Source organism: Haplochromis burtoni, unplaced genomic scaffold, assembly GCF_018398535.1.
Source record: "Haplochromis burtoni strain Fernald_Lab_line unplaced genomic scaffold, NCSU_Asbu1 Contig_451, whole genome shotgun sequence".
Taxonomy (NCBI): domain Eukaryota; kingdom Metazoa; phylum Chordata; class Actinopteri; order Cichliformes; family Cichlidae; genus Haplochromis; species Haplochromis burtoni.
In genome coordinates this window covers 427,914-448,701 of record NW_024582812.1, presented here as the reverse complement: position 1 = coordinate 448,701, position 20,788 = coordinate 427,914, and the positions used below count along the sequence as shown (strand labels likewise).

General features: G+C 39.0%; 2 protein-coding genes and 5 non-coding genes across 8 annotated transcripts in view; 2 read left to right on the top strand and 5 right to left on the bottom strand.

Annotated features, from left to right (window-relative positions):
* LOC102301800 (inter-alpha-trypsin inhibitor heavy chain H3) overlaps positions 1-4,830 on the bottom strand; it is a 25,779-nt gene extending 20,949 nt beyond the window's left edge. Inside the window, exons 1-12 of the mRNA XM_005945470.3 lie at positions 4,602-4,830; positions 4,368-4,397; positions 4,093-4,116; positions 3,798-3,952; positions 3,541-3,645; positions 3,282-3,444; positions 2,593-2,703; positions 2,346-2,474; positions 2,129-2,242; positions 1,878-2,046; positions 1,644-1,769; positions 1,343-1,524 (exon numbers count right to left, since the gene is read on the bottom strand). Of these exons, the coding sequence (XP_005945532.1) occupies positions 1,343-1,524; positions 1,644-1,769; positions 1,878-2,046; positions 2,129-2,242; positions 2,346-2,474; positions 2,593-2,703; positions 3,282-3,444; positions 3,541-3,645; positions 3,798-3,952; positions 4,093-4,116; positions 4,368-4,397; positions 4,602-4,715 (1,422 nt within the window). The 5' untranslated portion in view covers positions 4,716-4,830. The remainder of the gene's footprint in view (positions 1-1,342; positions 1,525-1,643; positions 1,770-1,877; positions 2,047-2,128; positions 2,243-2,345; positions 2,475-2,592; positions 2,704-3,281; positions 3,445-3,540; positions 3,646-3,797; positions 3,953-4,092; positions 4,117-4,367; positions 4,398-4,601) is intronic.
* Positions 4,831-6,057: 1,227 nt separating this feature from the next.
* The window catches only part of stimate (STIM activating enhance), a 17,225-nt gene continuing 2,494 nt past the window's right edge, over positions 6,058-20,788 (bottom strand). Inside the window, exons 2-10 of one of the 2 annotated variants that reach the window (XM_014341095.2) lie at positions 19,431-19,479; positions 19,237-19,332; positions 19,010-19,131; positions 18,557-18,669; positions 16,575-16,652; positions 16,030-16,173; positions 11,081-11,188; positions 7,141-7,264; positions 6,058-6,417 (exon numbers count right to left, since the gene is read on the bottom strand). In XM_014341095.2, the coding sequence (XP_014196581.2) occupies positions 6,302-6,417; positions 7,141-7,264; positions 11,081-11,188; positions 16,030-16,173; positions 16,575-16,652; positions 18,557-18,669; positions 19,010-19,131; positions 19,237-19,332; positions 19,431-19,479 (950 nt within the window). In that variant the 3' untranslated portion in view covers positions 6,058-6,301. Of the gene's footprint in view, positions 6,418-7,140; positions 7,265-7,366; positions 11,058-11,080; positions 11,189-16,029; positions 16,174-16,574; positions 16,653-18,556; positions 18,670-19,009; positions 19,132-19,236; positions 19,333-19,430; positions 19,480-20,788 lie in introns of those variants that run through there. The other variant, XM_042213545.1, reaches the window with a different exon arrangement.
* Positions 6,894-6,965, top strand: trnae-cuc. The gene has a single exon. It is a non-coding gene; the product is annotated as a tRNA-Glu (tRNA).
* On the top strand, positions 8,976-9,047 carry trnae-cuc. Its single transcript has one exon. It is a non-coding gene; the product is annotated as a tRNA-Glu (tRNA).
* trnar-acg lies at positions 11,956-12,028 on the bottom strand. The gene has a single exon. It is a non-coding gene; the product is annotated as a tRNA-Arg (tRNA).
* On the bottom strand, positions 12,903-12,975 carry trnar-acg. The gene has a single exon. It is a non-coding gene; the product is annotated as a tRNA-Arg (tRNA).
* Positions 13,706-13,778, bottom strand: trnar-acg. The gene has a single exon. It is a non-coding gene; the product is annotated as a tRNA-Arg (tRNA).

Sequence of the window (20,788 nt, the reverse complement as noted above, 5' to 3'; positions counted from 1 at the left end):
GGGGATGTTTTAGGAGTGAAGGCGGTGAGAGAACGAAAGAGAGAGAGAGAGCTTTGAGATGTGAGAGATTTGTGATGTTTAGCGTGTCTGGAGTGTGTAGTTAGTGTGTCGTGTATTTAGTGTTTAGTGTTTAGTGTTTAGTGTAGTCTCCAGGTGGAGTGATACATCTCCTGCTGTCATGCATTGATGTATCAGGCTTGTGAAGTGCTCCTTTATCTTATAGTGGATATGATTATTTTTTGGAGTGGCACAAATAATTTGTGCTGAAAAGAATGACACCAAACAAGGCAAGATAAATAGTTTTTAAAGGTGAACTGTAGAGGTAAAATAACAGCAATTATACTCTCGCCCCAAGGGGGTTAGACTTTTTTTTTTTTATTTACACAATAGTTACTTTTCCCAGTAATTAGTTACTTCTATAATATTGCAACTCAGTTACTAACTCAGTTACTTTTTGAAGAAGTAACTAGTAACTATAAATATTTACTTTTTGAAAGTAACTTGCCCAACACTGCAGGGGAGCCAGAGTATTCAGAGTCATATCCAGTGAGAATCTATCAGATAATCAACCTCTGTGAGAGTTTAGGTAGCTGCTCTGCATTGTGTTGGCTAAGAGTCAGGCTTTCAAATGAATTCAAACTGTCTGTGTTGTTGTGGGCTGTTGTGGGCTGTATATATTATCTGAATGGGACAACTAAGGAGAGAGGGGGGTAGGGCAAAGTGCGCCGCAGGAGAGGAGAGGTGTTTGCGTAGATTTGTTGGTTTTCAGATGCAACACACTCAACCTTTTAATGAAGAAACAAATTCAAATATCACTCTGATAACACTGTTAGAGTTGTTATCAATATTATCAATATTTGGATCAGTCCACCCGACTCTAACTGGAAGACAATGGTCGCTGGTGTCTCTAGTTTCACGCATCTCAAAACAGTTGCCAATAACGAGAATATTTTCCTCACCACGTGAGGCAAAATAATTCAAACTATGGGTTGGTGAATGGGACAATATGGACTTCCTGCTTACTGTTACCCAGCTGGAATGATTTATTGGCTACTCTGTACAAACCGCCCGGGGAGGCAGTTAACGATGGCTAAGCCCACATGGACTACAGGGCTCTGGCTAGCTGCAGGATTTTCAAGGGTCTGGAGCTGGGACTCCAACTCAGTGATTCTGGTTTCCAAAGCTACAAACAGGCTGCATTTATTCTAATTATAATTTGCAGGTGATTTAGCAGAAAGTATGCTTGGATAAAGCACACGAGGTTACACTGTGGAAGACGTTATTATCTAAAGGTTTCTAAATAAGGGAGCTACACAGATTAGTGTGGAAGAGGAACTCGCACCTGGAGCTGAGCAGCAGCATCTGAAGCTTCAAAGATTCTGCGGGCCAGGCCTTTGTTTTGTTTGCTCATCACATCCAGGAAGGAATAATCCACATCATTTCCAAATCCAAGGCAGTACAGAGACATGTTTCCCCCAATAGCTGTACGCATATTCTCCTGGATCTTGCCAGTGTTGCTCTCTCCTACAAATGCATGCATGCAAAACATAAAGAAAAAAATGCTAAATGCAATGTAATGTTAAATGTTAAATGCTGAACAAACATAATCTAGCCTACGGTATATTTGCACTCTACATACTTACCCTCATTTGGCATTCCATCAGTCAGTAATATAATCATATCTGCACTTCTATCTGGTAGCCTCTCCATCTGTCTGTCTTTGACCAGCATGTTTACAGCAGTCAACACTGCATCATTAATATTGGTTGCTAAAAGAAAAACACAATTCATGTTTTAAAATGCATAAACTATTAATGTTATTGTGCTGTTAGGTGTTTGTTTTTTTGTTTTGTTTGCTTAGTTTTTGTATTTCTTACTTCCTCTACTATGCATTCTTCTGATGTAATCCATGGCTTCAGTTATGTTTTCCTTTGTTGCTTTGGTAAGTGAATCCTTCCAGGTTTCAATAACAGAATCAAACAGGATGATGGCAAAGTGGTCGTCTTCATGGATTTGTTGAAGAATGGCCAGCATAGCTTCTCTTGTCTACAAAGAGTCAGAGGATGACGTGTGTCCACGTGAACTTTGACATATTAGAAGCACATCAGGGGTCAGAACAACTTCTTACCTGCTCCATCTTTCTTCCACTCATTGATCCACTTATGTCAATTACAAAGACCACATTCTTTGGGAGTTTGGGTAATTCAGGAGCAAAGAAGTGCACAAAGTATCCATTTACAATCTGAAGAAGAGACAGATTCCAAAAAGTAATGAATTTTAAAACAACGGTGTAATAAATCACTTTTTCAATTTGATCTTATTCAGTACTTGAAGCTTTCACTGACCTGTATGTCCCCTAGGTTCTTCTCTCGCTTCACATCATAGCTGACAATAAAATCTCCATCAATAAGTGTTCCATCACAACCTGGACACTTCCTCTGCTGCTCCATGGTTGGTGAGAAGGAGATATGTGCCTGAAAAGGGAATAATACATACACAATTATGATCCCAACTGAGATTCAACCGTGCAATAAAATGCAGCACAATAATCAGAAAGTTTATTTTAAATGATCATCAATTGTATGAAGGTACCTTTCTGTCTGTGACAGTTTTCTCCACCAGAGGGAGCAGCTCATTCGAGAGGAAGGTTGCGTGGGCGTCAACATAAGAAATGCCCTGAGGCTCATAGATGTTTGTCACAATCTGTTTCCACAAAGGCAAACATGGAGACAAGAGATCATTTCTAATGTAAATCAGGAAATCACCCTATGGGGGTTAAAATGTCTTAATGCATGCTCAATCATCCAGGTAAGGAAATCCCAAAAAGTTCATTTGTGGACTCTGTTCATGTGGACCTAACTGTTTTCAGTGCAAGAAACATTTTGTCACTCATCCAAGTCACTTCATCAGTCTCAGCTGACTGCATGTTTGTCCAACCTTATAAACAGTATCTGGCTGTAGTGCTTTCAGTGGGAGAAATGTTTTGTCAATCATTAAAATGTATCTTTGCACAATAACTGAAATTAGCCCACTGAATGAACAAAGAGCTGTGAGGTCAGTTCCTTGATCATTAATATGCAAATTGTCATGACCATTGATCACTGATCAGTGAATGACCTCACAGCCCATTGTTCATTCAGTGGGCTAATTTCAATTATTGTGCAAAGATGCATTTTGATGAGTGACAAAACGTTTCTCCCACTGAAAGCACTACAGCCAGATACAAAGAATACATTTTTTGGGACACCCTAAGTAGGGAATTTAATCAAACCTGGATTCACCTGAAAGTCCTGAACCAGTGTTTTGGGTTTGACTCTGGTCAAAAGCTCATATCGGCCCAGTTTCCTCTGAAGGAGCTCCTCATATGTCAGGACAAAGGTCACGTTGCTTTCAGCTGCAATATTGACAGAGACTGAAAACTTCTCCATCTTTCTCCCAGAAGCCCTGGAAATAACAACAACAAAAATGTCGCAGAGATATCTGAGAGCTGTTCCGGTGAATTTACACGATCTGTGTTTCTGGTTCATCTGGACGACTCACTTGACGAGTCCAGCAGTCTGTCCAGAGGAAACAGCCTTCTCGTACTGTTTCTTAGCTTTCTCTTTGTCCTTCACCTCTCCGACATACACCTGACCCTCGATTTCCCTGTGAGGCACAAAGATGGAGATAGACATGAGGGATGTAAAGCACATAAATTGACACCAAGATAGTGAGAAATTCAGCTTTGGAGCACAGTTGTGAAATGAAAGACTGGCCTATAAAAACTGTCAGAATGATTAGAGAGGAAACAGACTAACATGCTGAAGTTTGTGATGAAAGCAGTCTTGGGCAGCTCCACTTCAAAAAAGATTTCCTGTGACGAGTTTGCTTTGTTGAACGCCTTGGAGGTCATGACAGTGTGGGCAAAACGAGAGGTCACAGTGCAGTCCACTGTCACACTGTGCACCTCCACCTGAGACAGAGAGACAGAAGGAAATGTAAGAAGATAAAAATGGGTTTCTCTCTATGAATCTGATTTTTTAATCTGAATTAAAACTATTATCTCCCATCACCATTATCATCACCAGGTATATGAATGGATACATTTCTTACCATTACTTCATTTGTACTTCTTTTCTGTAAGAACAAAGAAAAATACATTCACATTAAAAAATAATAAGCCTGCACTAAGCTCTTAATTTCCACTGCATGTTTATGTAGTTATTGGTTTACCAGCAGATATATCTTTAAAAATAGTGTGATCTGTGTTATGTTGAAGTTGAGCTGTTATGACGCAGTATCAGAAACTGAATTTTAGCAGTGATTAAAAACTAATGAGATGTTTTCACTAATACAAAGAGACTATGTGTGAATAGTTTTCCAAGTACCTGCAGTGATCTGGCAGCTCCTCTTCTCTCCTGAAATACACACACAGGATATTACGGAGATTACATGAAGTAAGTTTTAAGAAAAAGCTTACAAAAAACTCAGACACAGTTGGTGTTTAAGGGTTTTGGGTTAAAAAAAAAAAAAAATCATAGAACTACTTTCTGAAGTCAGCGCTGTCAAAATCATGCCACAAAGTTATTTCAGTTTCATATCACAAAAGTGTTTGACGTTACCTGTATGGCTTCATCGTGCCTGGAGATGACCAGAGCTCCTGAGGCTGAGCTGCTCAGCCAGAGGCAGGCGCAGCCCCACAGCAGCAGCAGGCGAACACCCAACAGTCCAGACATGACCAAACTCTGACTGAACACTGGCTGACTTCAGTGCAGAGCAAAACTCTCAGTGTCCTGTGGGAGGGACACGTATCTGTGTGTTTTCCTATATTGGTCAGCTGCCCTGAGCTCAATGTCCAGGAGGCTGTGAGGTGGCTGTAAACCACAAAGATAATATTTGCTAGTTTGTGGATGTTTGGGAGAGTGAATCCCATCGACACTTAATTAAAGACTTAGCAAAGTGACAATAAAATCGACACCAACGGTTTCAAGAAAGTAATCCGAAAAAGTTGATTCTGTTCATCTGGATGTTTTCAGTGGGAGAAACGTTTCATCACTCATCCAAGTGACTTCTTCAGTCACAGCTGACTGCAGGTTTGTCCAACCATATAAACAGTACCTTTACACAATGACTGAAACGAGGCCACTAAATGAACAATGGGCTGTGAGGTCAGTTCCTTGATTATTAATATGCAAATTGTCATGACCATTGATCAACAAACACTTTTCAAAGACCATTGATCAAAGACTACAGATTAACGGGCAAGAGTACCATTCACAGAAAGCTGGAGAATGGCTGCAATCACAGCATTGTGAGATGGGGAAAGATGTCTCTAAATCCTTTAGGTTTCTTGGCTGCCGCCTGGAAACTCGAAACTTTATTTTTTACAGGCCTGAGGTCTGGAGACTGGCTAGGTCACTCCAAGATCTTCCACATCTCGTCTTCATTGTTTTGGCTGAAGGAAGGAGGTTCTTGTGTGGGACTTTAATTTACAGTCTTTTTATGCTCTTGGAATTAAAAAGTGAAGACCTGTCAGAAACTACAAGAGGCTTTTTATCATTTCTCATCATCAGCATTTATGTAAAGATGTGTTTGTCATTTAGCCCAGAAACATAAGTAGACATAATCTCCGCAGACAGTAAACTAGATTTTTGTCTGCTTATTTGTTGTGTTGCAATTTTGGCGAACAACTATTGAACTCTTCTCTACTCCAGACCTAGCCAGATCTGGTAACTCATTTTGTGGCACTATGTTGACAAACCCCCACATTTCTATTTGTTCACTAGTTAGGGATCAGCGTTTAAAATACAAGAAATGAACATTTATTTTTTTGATACTTAGGGAAGGCCTCTGAAAATCTAGAGATTTGTTAACACATAACTTTAAAAGAAAGAGCTTTACAGTCCTGTACAATAATAGAACATCAGGATTTATCACACATTTGTATTTTGGTGCAGATGTGCACATTTGCATTAAAAAACATTTGTTCAAGTGGGGTTTTTTTTACTTTTACAATCAATCCTAAATAATTGGGTTACAATAAGCAGATTATAATATGTTGAAATAAAAGTCTTAAGGTTGCTTGTCACAGTGAGAGTTTATTTAGGAAAATGCTGAACACGAGTAAAAAAAACAAACATTTTTTTCACAATATATAATCATAGCAATGAACCACATTCATCTGTCTTCAATTAATCTTTCTTACATTTTTCATTAAAGCAGGAAGAAGCACACACTTAAAAGTCTCTGAGTCTGAAGCACAAAGCCAACAGTGTGCATGTTCATCCTGTGCTATTTGTTTGGTTTCAGGTTGCAGTGTGCTTCACTTGCTGAACACACTGGCTCCAGGAGCTTTGGCAGCTGTGGGCTGGTCAAGCACGGTCTCCTTTCCTGTCCTCACACCACTGAACACAGATGGAGCAACTTTGCCCGCGCGTTCTGATCACAGAACGAGACAGAGACACAAGACACATGTCAGAAAAACACTCTCTATTTGTGGCACTTCCTTGATTCATAGTTGAGAATTTGACATTCAAAATTTTAATCAGGCACTTCTTAGTACCAGGCACCAACCCCAAAGGAATACTAATCATTCAACGTCATGTCCAAGTAAGCTGCTATTAAAACTATATCAGACTTTGAGGTGTTTGGAGTGTGGACATCTAGTACACTTATATGGATGTGAAAGTGTGCAATGTTCGTGAGATAGTGCTGTCGTGGGACTTGGGTTTTTTTTTCTGTATTTACTTCTTCATAGAGTCCAATGTCAATGTTTGAAGAAGCTATAAAATGTCCCTCCACTCACTCCGACAGAAACCATTGGTGATTTATTATCAAGAAAACTACCCGAAACAGGGGGAACTCATCGTCAGTGTGTCCTTTAAAAGTGATACATGTTTTCGTAGTTTCAGCTCTCCCTGGTGGTCTAGTGGTTAGGATTCGGCGCTCTCACCGCCGCGGCCCGGGTTCGATTCCCGGTCAGGGAACTCATTTTTTTTTTTCTCTCTCTTTTAAACAATCGGACACGAATACAACACAAAGTCAACTAGTCTGTTTTTACGAGATATACATAGTCATGTTTACGGTCTATGCGCCCATGAGTTCATACTTGTTATTCCAGGAAGACATAATGCCTTTGCAGACAGCAAAGACTTTACTCACCACACTCCACCATGACCTCATAGGTCTTACTCTTAACCTCGCCCTTCAGTCCCAGTTTACTGCGGGCTCCTTTGAGGTCCTCTTCCTTCATCGGTGGGCGCTTCTTCTTTTTTACCTCGCCTGGCTACAGTAAAGAAAATAAGGGGAAATCAAACGTATGTGACTCTCTGGTTAAGCGTGGATTCATTGTGTATTCATTTGCTGTATGTGAGGTGATGTAACGTACCTGTGACATGGCTGTTAGAGTTGGTGCTCTGATCCCGCAGACAGTGTAATTGATTTGTTGGTTGTTATTCTGTTGTGTGTGTGTGTCTGTCCCCCAGACATTATATATAGTCCTGTGTCAGCCTGCAGTGAGTCAGTCAGGCCCCCCCTGCCATCGGTTCCACTGCCTGTTGTCACAGTGTATTATTAGGTGTGACGTGAAGGATAGTACAGCTGGAATGGGGCTCCCATCGTTAACGATAAGCTTACAGGCCAACAGCTGACAATTTCAAGACACAACAGGAGTGGCAGAAGGCTACACCTCCTCCTCCGGTTAACCCTGCACTCACATCCTCTTTTGAAAATGTCTCTGTAGAGCTTTGCACTTTGGACTACATTAAACTAGTGATCACCACCCAGCAGTACCGCCTTGTAGAGCCAGTTCTTGGGAATCTGCTTACTCAGTTCAATAACTTGATTTAGGCAAGAGGATGTTTCTTGTTGGGATGTCATAAAAAGCATTTTCAGCCAGTTAACCATCAAAATAAGGGCTGGACCAGTAAGAGCCACCCAAATGTCAATCTGGACCAGTTGTGTTTTCAGTACGCATTCTCTGCCAAATCTGTTCGTATGGACCATTAGGACTTAATATCATGTTACTTTATGCACTCGATCCGGATTGTTTTAAATGCGTTTACACTTTTCTTTTTAGCCTGGAACAAGTAAGCAAACAGTTCAGGCAATATTACTCATTAGACTTGGCATCAGTGTTTAAATTCAAGGTGTGAGCTGTGGGATCATGGAAACACCGACTCATCACTGTTTTAACTCAGTGACACACAGTAAGACTCGTTACTGTTTGTATGTGATGTTACCCATTTAGAGCAGTCAAAGCAGTTATAGGACTTTTAGCCATCAATTGGATTACCCGTTTGTGCAGATGATGATTATGATGATTATTAAGACTTTTCCCAGTGCGATGTTTAGAGCATCTCATTACGCATGTATGTTTATGCTGGCCCGTTAAATATATCCTTCACCCTTAAACAACTGGCTTGGAGCTCCATCATCAGCATTTAAAACCACAACACTTAAAATATCAAAAAGCAACAAATTATATGTTTTTGAGCAGAACATGGTACTTACAGTAAAAGTAATAAATAGACAAAAAGTCTTAGACAAAGAGACAAAAGGTGCCTTTTAAATTAAGCTGTTGATCCAACATGTCGTGAACTTTAAAGAGCCCCTAAGAATGGTTCCTGATGCTTAATTACTGCATGTGTATTTGCTGAAAGCAGATCTATTTCTGGGAACACAATCATTACCGGTCGACTCTGATAAGGAAAGCGTTACCCCTAGTGGTAAACAGCAAGCAATCCCCACAATTAAAGAGATGCTGAAATCATCACCGTGTTGTAATTTTGTTGTATAAACATGGCATTAAAAAAACAAAACAAAACAAATGCAGATATCAATGAATATCTTTGAATCTCACTTTTATAAAATAAATACAAAGTTTAAAAGTCAAGGTATGAAAAACAGTTTTGGGATGAACATCATCCCCCCCTTTGTTTTTTTTTAACATAAATGCGTTTACACATTTTATGACGTCACACCGTGGTCCCTTTCAATCCCTGGTGGTCTAGTGGTTAGGATTCGGCGCTCTCACCGCCGCGGCCCGGGTTCGATTCCCGGTCAGGGAACGACTTTTCTCTGCCACAACAGAAATGTAATCCACTACTTTCATTCTGTATCATACCGTTTATTTGGAAAGCATTTATATGATAATTTATTTCCATCAGATGTTGTTCATGAAGTAGATTAAGCTCTGCAAAATACTAAAGCCCTCTTTGTCCTAGTTCAGCTGACAGTTACCATGACTTCTGCACTGTCCCGTACTTTCCCCTTTTTAAAAACGCAGTCTTTCCTTCTTTACCAACATGCCAAAAACATCAGAATGAAATCATCAGCAGCACCGTAATCATTGTAGTTTAAGTCACGCCTTTTACTTTAAACAGGACCAGCAGTCACACATATATTCAGCACATGCCAGTTTATATACACACTAGTGTGTGTGTGTTAAATCACACACACAAGCACACCCTTTCTCTCAGCTGCCTGGTCTGCACTTACTGTTTACAGTTTAGAGGTCTATGTACGTCACATTCTTAAGATTAGAGCCTGCTGGATGGTGCTTCATGCCTGAGGGGTGTACTGCAAAGTGAGATTAGTGGTTTAGAAAACTATGTTGAGCTTAAACTCAGAGTTTTGTGTCACTAATGTGACTCCATTACTGGACAGGAGCAGGTTATGTTCTGAGTTTCAGATTAAAAATTAGCAGAAGTCTCACATTTTCACTTACAGCATGTGTTAAGCGCAATGTAGATTCTATGCTAGGGGAATGTATTTCATTTGTGCATGTTGTTAAGCTGTATCTTAATAAACCACTGAATGAAGTTCCACATTTTTACTGGAATGTGCATGTACTAATAAGATGACACTAACACAAAGAAAGCCTGGCTGTGTTAAAACTGTCTTTGTAGTATACCCCTCTGGAGATCTCGAGCTCTGCTTAAAACAGTCAAAGAAAACAAAACCGAACCAAAACCAAAAATAAAAAGACTGCTGGTAATTTAACTCAGGCACATTGTTGGAACTACAAAACAAAAACACAACAATAACAAAGGAAAAAAACAAAACAAAAAAACCCACACATTAGAACGGGGAAAGGCAAAAGCTGAGAAAAATGGGAAATTGTGCAAGAACCTGTTCCCATATTTACTGAAAAAACACTTTTGGGATGAGCATACTCACCTTTTTTGGCCCGAAAGTAAAACACTCAAAACTTAAAAAAAAAAAAAAAAAAAAGTACATTCAAGGACTAAAACATACAGTCAGAGCACATCAGTAAAAGAGTCAGACATGTTGCAGTCGTTTGCTTACAGAAAAAACAGTGGCTGAGCTGACATTAGAAGGATGCTGCAGTGCAGCGCTTGCAGTCTTACAGGTTCAACAGTTCAAAAGAGACTTCAGATGTCTTTGTTAAAAGAAATGGAAGATTGCTGCAAGGATTAATGTGCTCCATTCGACTAATGTAACATCACGTACAAGATATACGGTAGAGTCAATACAGTAATTCAAAACCTGACATAATGCTCCTCTTAAAGTTAAAGGGTGTGCAATTGTACACACTGTCACAGACACGCGTATAACACGGGCCATGGTGGGGCATCTACATGTGACGACAACAGGACAGATGTTAACGTGGAATGAACACAAGGAATACATCTTTTTTTTTTGTTTGCTCATTTTTGTTTGTTTGTTTTGGGGGGAGGAGGGTGCACTTCGGAAGGATATCAAATGTAACCCAGTACATCATATTTGGCTCTGCTGGAGCCAGTTCAGTTTTCCTATTACATTAAGGATTTAACAGTAACTTCACTCATTGTTTTTCCCAGTGTCCTGAAACACAACACTCACATCATGAGAGCCATGTTTAAAATAAACAATGATAAAAAAAAAAAAAAAACAAAGGAAAGAAAAATGGTCGACTGCTAAAAAAAAAGTTCATATAGCTGTCCTCCAGGAGCCAATGGTAAAGGAGCTTCAGATACAGTGTATTATTTTGTAATTGAAGGTCACTGATTGAAGGCAATATCACACAATCTGTAGGGGAATGGGGAAATGTACGCAGACTTTTTGATCCTAACAGTAAAGCTAGGCACGCAGGTCAGACAGGGATCCCCATGCGAAGCTTCTTCTTTTTCACCATCTTCACACCAGTGAGTCGACGGACATCGTCTTCATCAGACTCATCCATTTCGTCATCTGCAGAGAAAAGGATCTGAGGAAAACGAAAGAGAGACAGAGATATATCAAACCTCAAAGGTTAGACGAGGTTAACGGTTACATTTAAAAAACAAACAAGCAAACAAACAAAAACAAGAAAAAAAAAAGATCCACGATGACTGCCATCATCATTATCATGTTGACTCCAGGTGCACTGTTTACTCTAAAGTGCTTGATCACACAATGGGGATAAACACAGAAATATTTCTTTTTATATTTGCCCTCCAGATGTTTTAGAGCCCGTTCCCATAAAAGCACAATCACATTCCAATCTAGCCTCACAACCTCATTGCTGATGTAGCTTTTTTTGTTTTTAACCTTGCTCAAAAAAATACATGAAAAGAAAGTCTGTGGGGGGGGGCCGAGTAAAGCACATAAACCTAACAAAGAAGACCTCCCACATAAAACTCGAGCTCCCAAATGAGCATAATACGAAAGCATGATAGCATAATTTTATATTGTCTAATATTCTCACTAAAAAAACCAAAAAACAAACAACAGTGGGAATGACTGTTTTATTTTACAAACTAACAAAATCTAAAGTAATAGCATAACTTAATACATGAAAAGATCGCAAGCCAGCGAGGAGTCGAATTAAAGTTTCACTTAACAACTGTTTAAAAAGCCAATACATGTCTGCATCATTTCATAATCAACCCCTGCTAATTTTGTATTTTAACATGTGGAAAAGGAAACAAAAAAAAGAAAGACTTTACTGAGTACTACTGTCAATGTAACCCCAGAAAGAAAAAAGAAAAGTTACGAGCCAGCCAGGAGTCGAACCTAGAATCTTCTGATCCGTAGTCAGACGCGTTATCCATTGCGCCACTGGCCCCATGGTTCAACCACTGTGCCCTATCCCCCACAGTTGTGCCCTGGGTGCAAGGTCCACGTGTAGCAGCAACACTTTCTCAGAAAGGGAAGCTAAACTGCACTGCTGTGACCTTTCATGCTTTCAAAATCCATTTGATGTTGTTTCACAATGTAAACACATCCTAACAGAAGCTGGAGTAAACACTACTTCACAAATAAATAGGAGGGAAAAGATGACTGCGTTAAAGGGGACAAGAAACGCTAGACATTAACAGCCAATTAATTAAAACTCATTGTTGCAGCAAAGACAGCACAAATGTGATCCCCTTAAACTGATTTTTGGTTTTAGTGTCTTTATTTTCCTCTGAGTTATTGATTCTGTTACGTCCATGTCAGTGGGTGAGAGCAGTGCTCTATCGTGTAAATTAGCCTTTATATGTGCAGTGTTTCAGGTCCCCTTTAAGGAGAGTTGTTGTGTTTTTCATAAAGAGGAATTTGGAGAGTGATTAAATACTGGACTTGTGGAGGTCTGTGCAACCTCATTAACATAACTATAGTTATTAATAATTACATCTGTGACTGTTAACTGAACTGCACTGTTGCTCATTTGCACACCATGTAGTAACTGCCCACATATGTTCATGTCGGTTTATGCTCAATATTGTGGTCACAAAATGCCCTAAAATCTCTTCACAGAAAAGGTTACAAACTCCTGAATCCTAAAAGCTAGTTATTGTAGCTTTATTTAATGAAGTTATGGTGTAATTTTACTATTGCGTTAAGTAGGTCAGAGAAAATGTATTCATAGTATGACTGTTCTCATCTTATGCAAGAATAACAATAATTGCTTCTATTATTTCAACCAAATCAAAGCAACCCAGAAAATAAAACATATACGAGCCAGCCAGGAGTCGAACCTAGAATCTTCTGATCCGTAGTCAGACGCGTTATCCATTGCGCCACTGGCCCGCAGTGGAATGCAGTGCCTTCCTACAGGAATACATGCATTTTACTACAGCTCAGCCCATCCCCCACAGTCTATTGCTCTGCTGACTGCATGTGGTATTCAACAGCAACACACAAGAAGAAGGAAGTAACACAAAGCTTGCGTTTGTCAACGCTGCATGACTGCTACAGTGTTCAAATGCCTCAAAAGTAAGCCTGATATTGCTTTGAGATTGAACATACATACATCAAATATATACAAATCTGTAACACTGCACATGAACTTATAAACAACCACCAATTTTACAGGCCAAAAATCATTTCAGTCAAAGGATAATAATATGTGTATTGATTTCTGAGTCCTTGCTAAGATAACATGAAAATAATAATACGCATTTATACTCTGCCCTACTCTACTTGGACCAGCCGGTTGTTGACTTTGTGGCATGTTTCTAACAGCAAAGTTGCTGAGTGCCCTCTGATGAACAAACATTGCAAAGACTATTTCTCCCATGTATCCTTTACTTTACTTTTTAAATTTTAATCTAACAACTGTTTAAAATGCTACACCCTGTCTGGATCATTTCATTTTCCTAATCAACACCTGCTAAGGAAACAAGAACACTGCCGCCCACCCTAAAAAAAAAACAAAAAAAACAAAAAAAACACAACTTCCACAAAGGGACAACAGTCACTGAGTACTACTGTCAATCTAACACCAAAAAGAAAAGAAAAGAAAAAAAAAAAAAAGCTACGAGCCAGCCAGGAGTCGAACCTAGAATCTTCTGATCCGTAGTCAGACGCGTTATCCATTGCGCCACTGGCCCGCTGCAGAATGAAGGAGCCGCCTACACAAATACGTGTGTGTCCAAAACAGTTAACCCATCCCCCACAACTCTGTGGGTATGGTAACAGCATGCGCTCCAAAGACAGCAGCACACAAACACGATGTGAAAACTGCTGCCAGTCTACTTTAGGACTAGAAAGATCTCTCTCTCTCCCTCATATCTATCTATCTATCTATCTATCTATCTATCTATCTATCTATCTATCTATCTATCTATATATATATATATATATATATATATAAATAACAGAATAGTTAAGTGTGATCAGCATAACAGTATAAAATTCCAGAAAATCTAGGGACTATCTCATCAACTTTATTTATAAAGCACTTTAAAACAACCACAGCTGACACAAAGTGCTGTACATTGGAACTGTAAAATAAAATTACATGAGATATAAATAAAAAACAAATAAAAGAAGAGTGAAATCATTAATTGAATAACTACTTCAATTAAAAGAGAAACTAAGTCTCACTGAGGTTAAAAGCCAAGGAATAAAAGTGGGTTTTAAGACGTGTTTTAAAAGTGGACAGTGAAGGGGCCTCTCTAACATGCATGGGCAAATTATTCCATAATTTTGGAGCCACAATAGAGAAGGCCCTGTCCCCTCTGAGCTTCCTCCTGGATCTCGGTACCTCCAGGAGCAGCTGGTCAGCTGACCTGAGAGACCGACAGGGTATTGTGGGTATGTGGGGATGAAGAAGCTCAGAGAGGTAAGGCGGGGCAAGACTGTGAAGGCATTTAAAAACAAACATAAGAATTTTAAAATTAACTCTAAAAGACACAGGCAGCCAGTGCAGAGAGGCCAGCACGGGGGTTATATGCTCTCTTTTTCGAGTTCCTGTTAGGAGTCGTGCAGCCGCATTTTGAACCAGCTGCAGACGTGAGAGCAATGACTGACTGACCCCCACATAAAGTGAGTTACAGTAGTCCAGGCGGGAAGAAATAAAAGCATGGATCACTGTTTCAAGGTGCTGCCTCGAAAGAAAAGATTTTACTCTTGCCAGTCGCCTTAAATGATAAAAACTGGACTTCACCACTGCTCTGATTTGGTTGTCCAATTTAAAATCACTGTCCAACTTAAAACCAAGGTCAGTAACAACAGATTTAAAATAGACTTCCAGGGATCCTAAAACAACAGAGGAGGACTCACAGGGACCACTGGGTCCAAACACCAACACTTCTGTTTTCTTTTCATTAAAATTTAAAAAGTTTAGAGCCAACCAAGCTTTAATGTCATCTAGACATGTCAAGAGAGGTTTTATGGAGATGCCATCCTTGTGTCTTTTGAAAAATGTTATTGAATGAATGATGAATGAATACTGTGTGTGTGTGGAGAAGAGATATGTAAACACTAGTTTACCAGTCTCATAAAGTAAACCACTAGTTAGAACCAATGCACTAAAATTTACTTTAAACATGTCCTGAACAAAAAATCATTATACACACTTTATTGTACTCTGTTGCTTCCATATATGACTTACTGTCTGGAGATATGGGGTAATGCATATAAAACGAACACTCTTCCTATTTTCAAGTTACAAAAAAGAGCTATAAGAATTATAAACCAATCAAACTATATAGAACCAACTAACATTTTGTTTATTAATCTGAATACCCTGAAATTTTATGATTTAGTTGAATATAAAATGGCACAGATAATGTATAAAGCACAAAATAACTTGCTTTGCCCAGTACTCAGAAGCTGTTCAAAGTCAGAGAGAGTCAATATGACTTAAGGGGAACAGATTTCTTAAAAAAAAAACAAGATAAGGACAAAATAAAGCAGAGATGTGTTTCTGTTAGAGGAGTTAACCTGTGGAATAGTTATGACAGTGATTTAAAAAGGTGAGTTCATTTTCCTTGTTTAAAAATAGAGTATTAGAAAAATATATAAATCAAGAATGAAAAGAGCAAAAAAAAAAAAATTTATTTTTTTATTATTATTATTATATATATATATATATATATATATATATATGTATATATATATATATATATATATATATTAATATATATTATTATATATATAAAATGCTAATCAATAAAAATCAAATCAATCAAATCAAAAAATGCGATGTACCACTTTTTATTAGGTTTGAGCTCAAAAGAAGATTACTGGGTTAAAAAAAAAAGACAGACAGAGAGACACAGATGGACTGAAGAAATGAAAATGGTATGTGTCAGTTGAATCTGTCTCCTTTAGCATTAGCTTTCCAGTTAAACTTACCTCTGACTCCGAGTCATCATGGGAAAGAGCTCTTCTGTATCGCACCTTGCCGTTCCCCCGTGAGTCCTCTTCCCTCTCTTCAAGCTTTGCTTTTGTCCTATGCTTCTTCATTAAGAAATTATCTACTACCCAGAACATTAGGGCCTACGTGACACAGAAAATACAGGTGGATGATTTTTCTACAGAACTGATTCAAACGGTTTTTAAAAATCCACCAAAACTAGAGAAACAGCTTTTACCTTTGTGTGCATGCAATACAATGGGCACTGATGATTTTGGTAACCAATGACAATGTCTCACTGCACGTTAGTGACACAATATTATCGCAGTACTTCACTCACTTCATTCATGTAATTGTGACTTGTAACATTTTTTGATTTGTTGAGTAACATATATTGTGATTTATCACATTGTTTCAACTACAAACTAGGTCCTCAAATTAAACATTTTTTCTCCCACCCCTGCTAGACATGTAATATTGGTTTTGCAGGAGATGTAAAATTCAGACAAAAAAGAGAAGAAAGATAAGATAAGGGCAGACTTACGTTTACGAAGAACGGAACGATGAGCATAACGATGGCCAGTTCCAGGGCAGGATTGTGTATAGGCTTGAGGAGTGCCAGCTGCCACACAAACAAACACAACAAGCACAAATATAATGTTGCACTTAGTGACAGCATTAACTTTTGATGGTTAAACGTGCAGCCCATAATATTATTGTACACTGACAATATTATAGTCTTAAATGGGGTCGGGACGGGTCTGTCATATTCAAGCGAAATATAAGCAAATATAAGCAAATGTGCGGCATTTAAGAAAACAAGCTGAATGGAAAACAGCTGCTGCAAATACAAAGGAAAGAAAGAGGAAAGCTGGCAAATCTGCAGACTGTATAGTATGCATAGATAGGCATCAATGAGGCATCATCCCTGTGCTGTAAATCGCGGTTACTACAATTACAGCAGTATTACCGTTAAATTAACGTGTTGCAGATAAACAACCTTTTATTTCTATTTTTTTTTTTTAGCTGTAACCCCGTGGTTTTAGACCATTATTTCACGCACAGACTAAAATGAAAATTACTGTTACTTTAACCGGACACAAAACCACAGAACTACTAATTTTTTTTTAAATAAAAGAGGCGAAGACGCCAAAAGATGCTCTCCCACCTTGGATGTGCTCTGCTAGCTAGCACGTTAACGCTGCTGTTATTCGGTGAAATCTGGAGGAGAGGCCACATTTTTACCTCACTGCCGTAACGACACTTTACTCTGAAGGCTTTTTTTTTCTTTCCCGACAAGAAGAACTTTTCTATCATGTATAGAAGTTGTCAACGACCGACGCTCATAGTGAGACGAGGGAAAGGCGGATCCCGCACGTAATTTGCGTAGCTTACGTAGTCACCGCATGGCCTGAGGTGCGTTCTTCCCCCCCCAAACACTGAGGTCTCAAATAATCAGTGCGCCACAATTGCTAAAGTACAGCACAACAAACTGTTTTGGGCATGAAAAAACTGTCTCTGGAGGCCCAGTGGTTAGGAATTAATGCTTTCAGTGCCCCTGGGTCAAGTCCAGCAGGGGAATGAATGCAATAGTTTCTCAATTAAATGCAAGCTGCACCCTGGGCCAGGAACAACTGCTGCTCACACCACACAGACTCTGAAAACATCTGCAGAGCCAACAAAGGTAGTACTGAAGAACCCAGAGTGAAGTTAAACCCGAGTGTACACTAACCCCAGTCAAACTGCCAGAGGCTGACCTTCAGCAGGTAACAAACACAGTGATGGATTACAGGCTCTTTTTCTAATGCTGCAATATTAAAATCACAGTTAAGTGCTCTTTGGACAACTTGCTTGGCTGTCAGCTTTGTGCTCATACTGAAACACCCAAAGAAAGATGCTGTGTGTCCTCATCATTTGTGAGATTAATTTAATTATTAAATGGTAATTATGTAAGTGTATTTCTCAATGTGAAAGTAAAACTGTTAGTAGCATAACAAAATACCTTCTCCAGGGAGTACTTAAAAATATAAATCATTACTTACAAATGCTTTTGAGTAATGACTCAGAAAACACTGAGTCAACTGCTTTCAAAAAGTGTTTTTTTTTTTTTTTTAATATCTGTACTGATTTTTGTAGATCTTACCACTGACATATGCCCTCCAAACAATAATTAATAAAGACTAAGACTGAAATTAACATTAATTAAACTAAAACATTTCCAAAAAACTAAACTGAAACTCTGGAAACTAGCTGAACCTAAACTAAATTGTAGAAATTACAAAAATATAATAACTCTCTATAACCATGCTTTAGTGTATTTACACAAGTTCTCTGGGCATCATCTTTGTGTACTAAACTTCCCAAATTACTCCTAAACAAACTAGCACAACACCCACCAAAACGTTCAGGTGTAGAAAACAGGACCAGAGCAGCATGCCGAGTGAGAGGCAGGGCTGACCCGTGTAAAGTGAATTTACCTCGCATGTATAGTATGATCATGTACGAAAAACACACTCTTCTACTGACCTGCTTCCACTGGGGGATGAGGAGGACCAACATGATAAGAACTTTCTCAAACATCATGATGAGAATGTAGAGGATACACTGCCCCAGCCACGCTGTGCACTGCACTGGCTCTCCTGGGGAGACAGATGATTGTCTAAAACCATGATTATGTATTTCATATATATATATATATATATATATATATATATATTTATATATATATATATATATATAAATATATATATATATATATATACATATATATATATATATATGTATATATATATATATGTATATTTTTATTTTTTATTTTTTTAAATATAGTTACAAGAATATTAGATGTCACTGCTTTGGTGTTACATAATTGCCAACAGAACAAAGTAAAGCATTGAAAGGGTAGGAAATGGCACTGAAGCGCTATAATAGCAAGGGCAGCTACTGCCCTCCACTGGACATCACAGGCACTGTCCTCACCGTATTCTCCAAAACGCAGGGAGTCCCATTGCCTCCATTCTACAATAGCACTGACGGCTCTTACCCCTGCATAGATCAGCAACATGCCCAGAGAAGCATCTAACAAGAAATTAATGAGGTATCTGGAGGGAAAATGGAAAATTAATGTGAACTGAGTGTCTACAAAGTTAAATTATCTTCATTTTAAAAAGATTACTCTGATTTATCAGAGACATCCAAATACTCACAATGAGCAGGGATCCTCCTCTGTGAGGTCCGACAAATAGACATTAGCAAAGTGGATGAAGAGCATCCCAATTGCCTGTTTTGAGGTGTCCAGAAACCTGCACATACACGCTTACGTTACTTCCAAGGCACTCCAGTGGGTCTCATGCGGTTTCTTTGCATAGAAATTAATTTAGCGCTGGCTCGATTCCCTTACCAGATCTTCCAGGGTCTCCTCTCATGTTTGGGCTCCCTGAAGCGCTTCACTGTAGAGGAAAGAGAGTGCCACACAGATAGTGGGATTTTGCAAACAGAGTTGCACACATTCAAACATTCTCTCTTGTTTTCATTAAACAAAGTTACAACCCTCCTCTGAGCCATCAAACCTCCAGTGAGCATTTTATTGCTTTCATATATGAATACCGGTTTATTCTAAGACTCTTGCCGTCGTTGCCCTGATATCAGTCAATTAAGTGAACAAGCGAGAAATCAAAGAGTTTCTAATCAGCTGACATGAAACTACTAGCTATGAGAGTTTAAGTGAAAGGGAATGGATGCTTCTTTCAAAATGTCGCAAAGGGAGAGAATCAATAAATCAGTGTTAGAAGGAAAACTGTTCATCTAGTCTGCCCAATTTAAAGATACATGAAATAAAGTGGTACAAATTAAGCTATTAGTGAACTGTTTGCTAAGCACTCCTGCTGGGTAACAAACACTAAAGCCACTGTATGTGTGCATCGGTGTGACTGTTATTCTGGGAAGCAATCTGCTTCACTCAAGTCTTTACTTTATGGCTCCATCATGGAAAGTGGACATCAAACTACCTCACTTTTGTAAACTTAAACTAAATGTTGTTGTTGCTCTGTCCAAATATATACTGAGGGCTGCTTTTTACGGAAAACGATGAGCTCAGTTTGTGCTCCGAACGAGTGTGACTTCATAACCAACACACCCCACTTACAGCTGGGTGTGATGTGAAGGCAGACAGAGGCCTCTGCTTCCTCCTTCTGCCCAGAAAAAAAAAAAAAAAACACTACTCACTGCTGCGAGGCTGCTGAGCCACATAAAACTAAGGCTTCTCTCATTAGGTCACACAGCTGCCAGTTTGGTGCCAGACACTGGCTGAACCCAATCTTCTGTGCCAGCGTTTCCTTGTCTGTGTTTATGGACATTTGCCTGCCAATTTCTAATGTAAAGCTACCTTAGCCTGAGGTGTAAAAAGAAAAGTTTTACAGTCTGTCCACATGGAGAAGTAAAAGAAGACGAGCTTAATGACAACAAGCAACTAGAGACAATCTAGCGAACAGTCTCATGCTGCAGTAGGTGTCACCAAGATGACATTTAGCCATCACGAGACAAGGACAGCCAAAGAAAAAAGAAAAACTAGATATAGTGTTGCACTACAATCTATGTTGACTACATAAGACAGCATGTTTGATAAGGTTTACTACATGTTGTGTGTGTGTGTGTGTGTGTGTGTGTGTGTGTGTGTGTGTGTGTGTGTGTGTGTGTGTGTGTGTGTGTGTGCTTTAGTGTGTGTGCTTCTTAACCCAGGGGACATAGGCTGTGACAGAT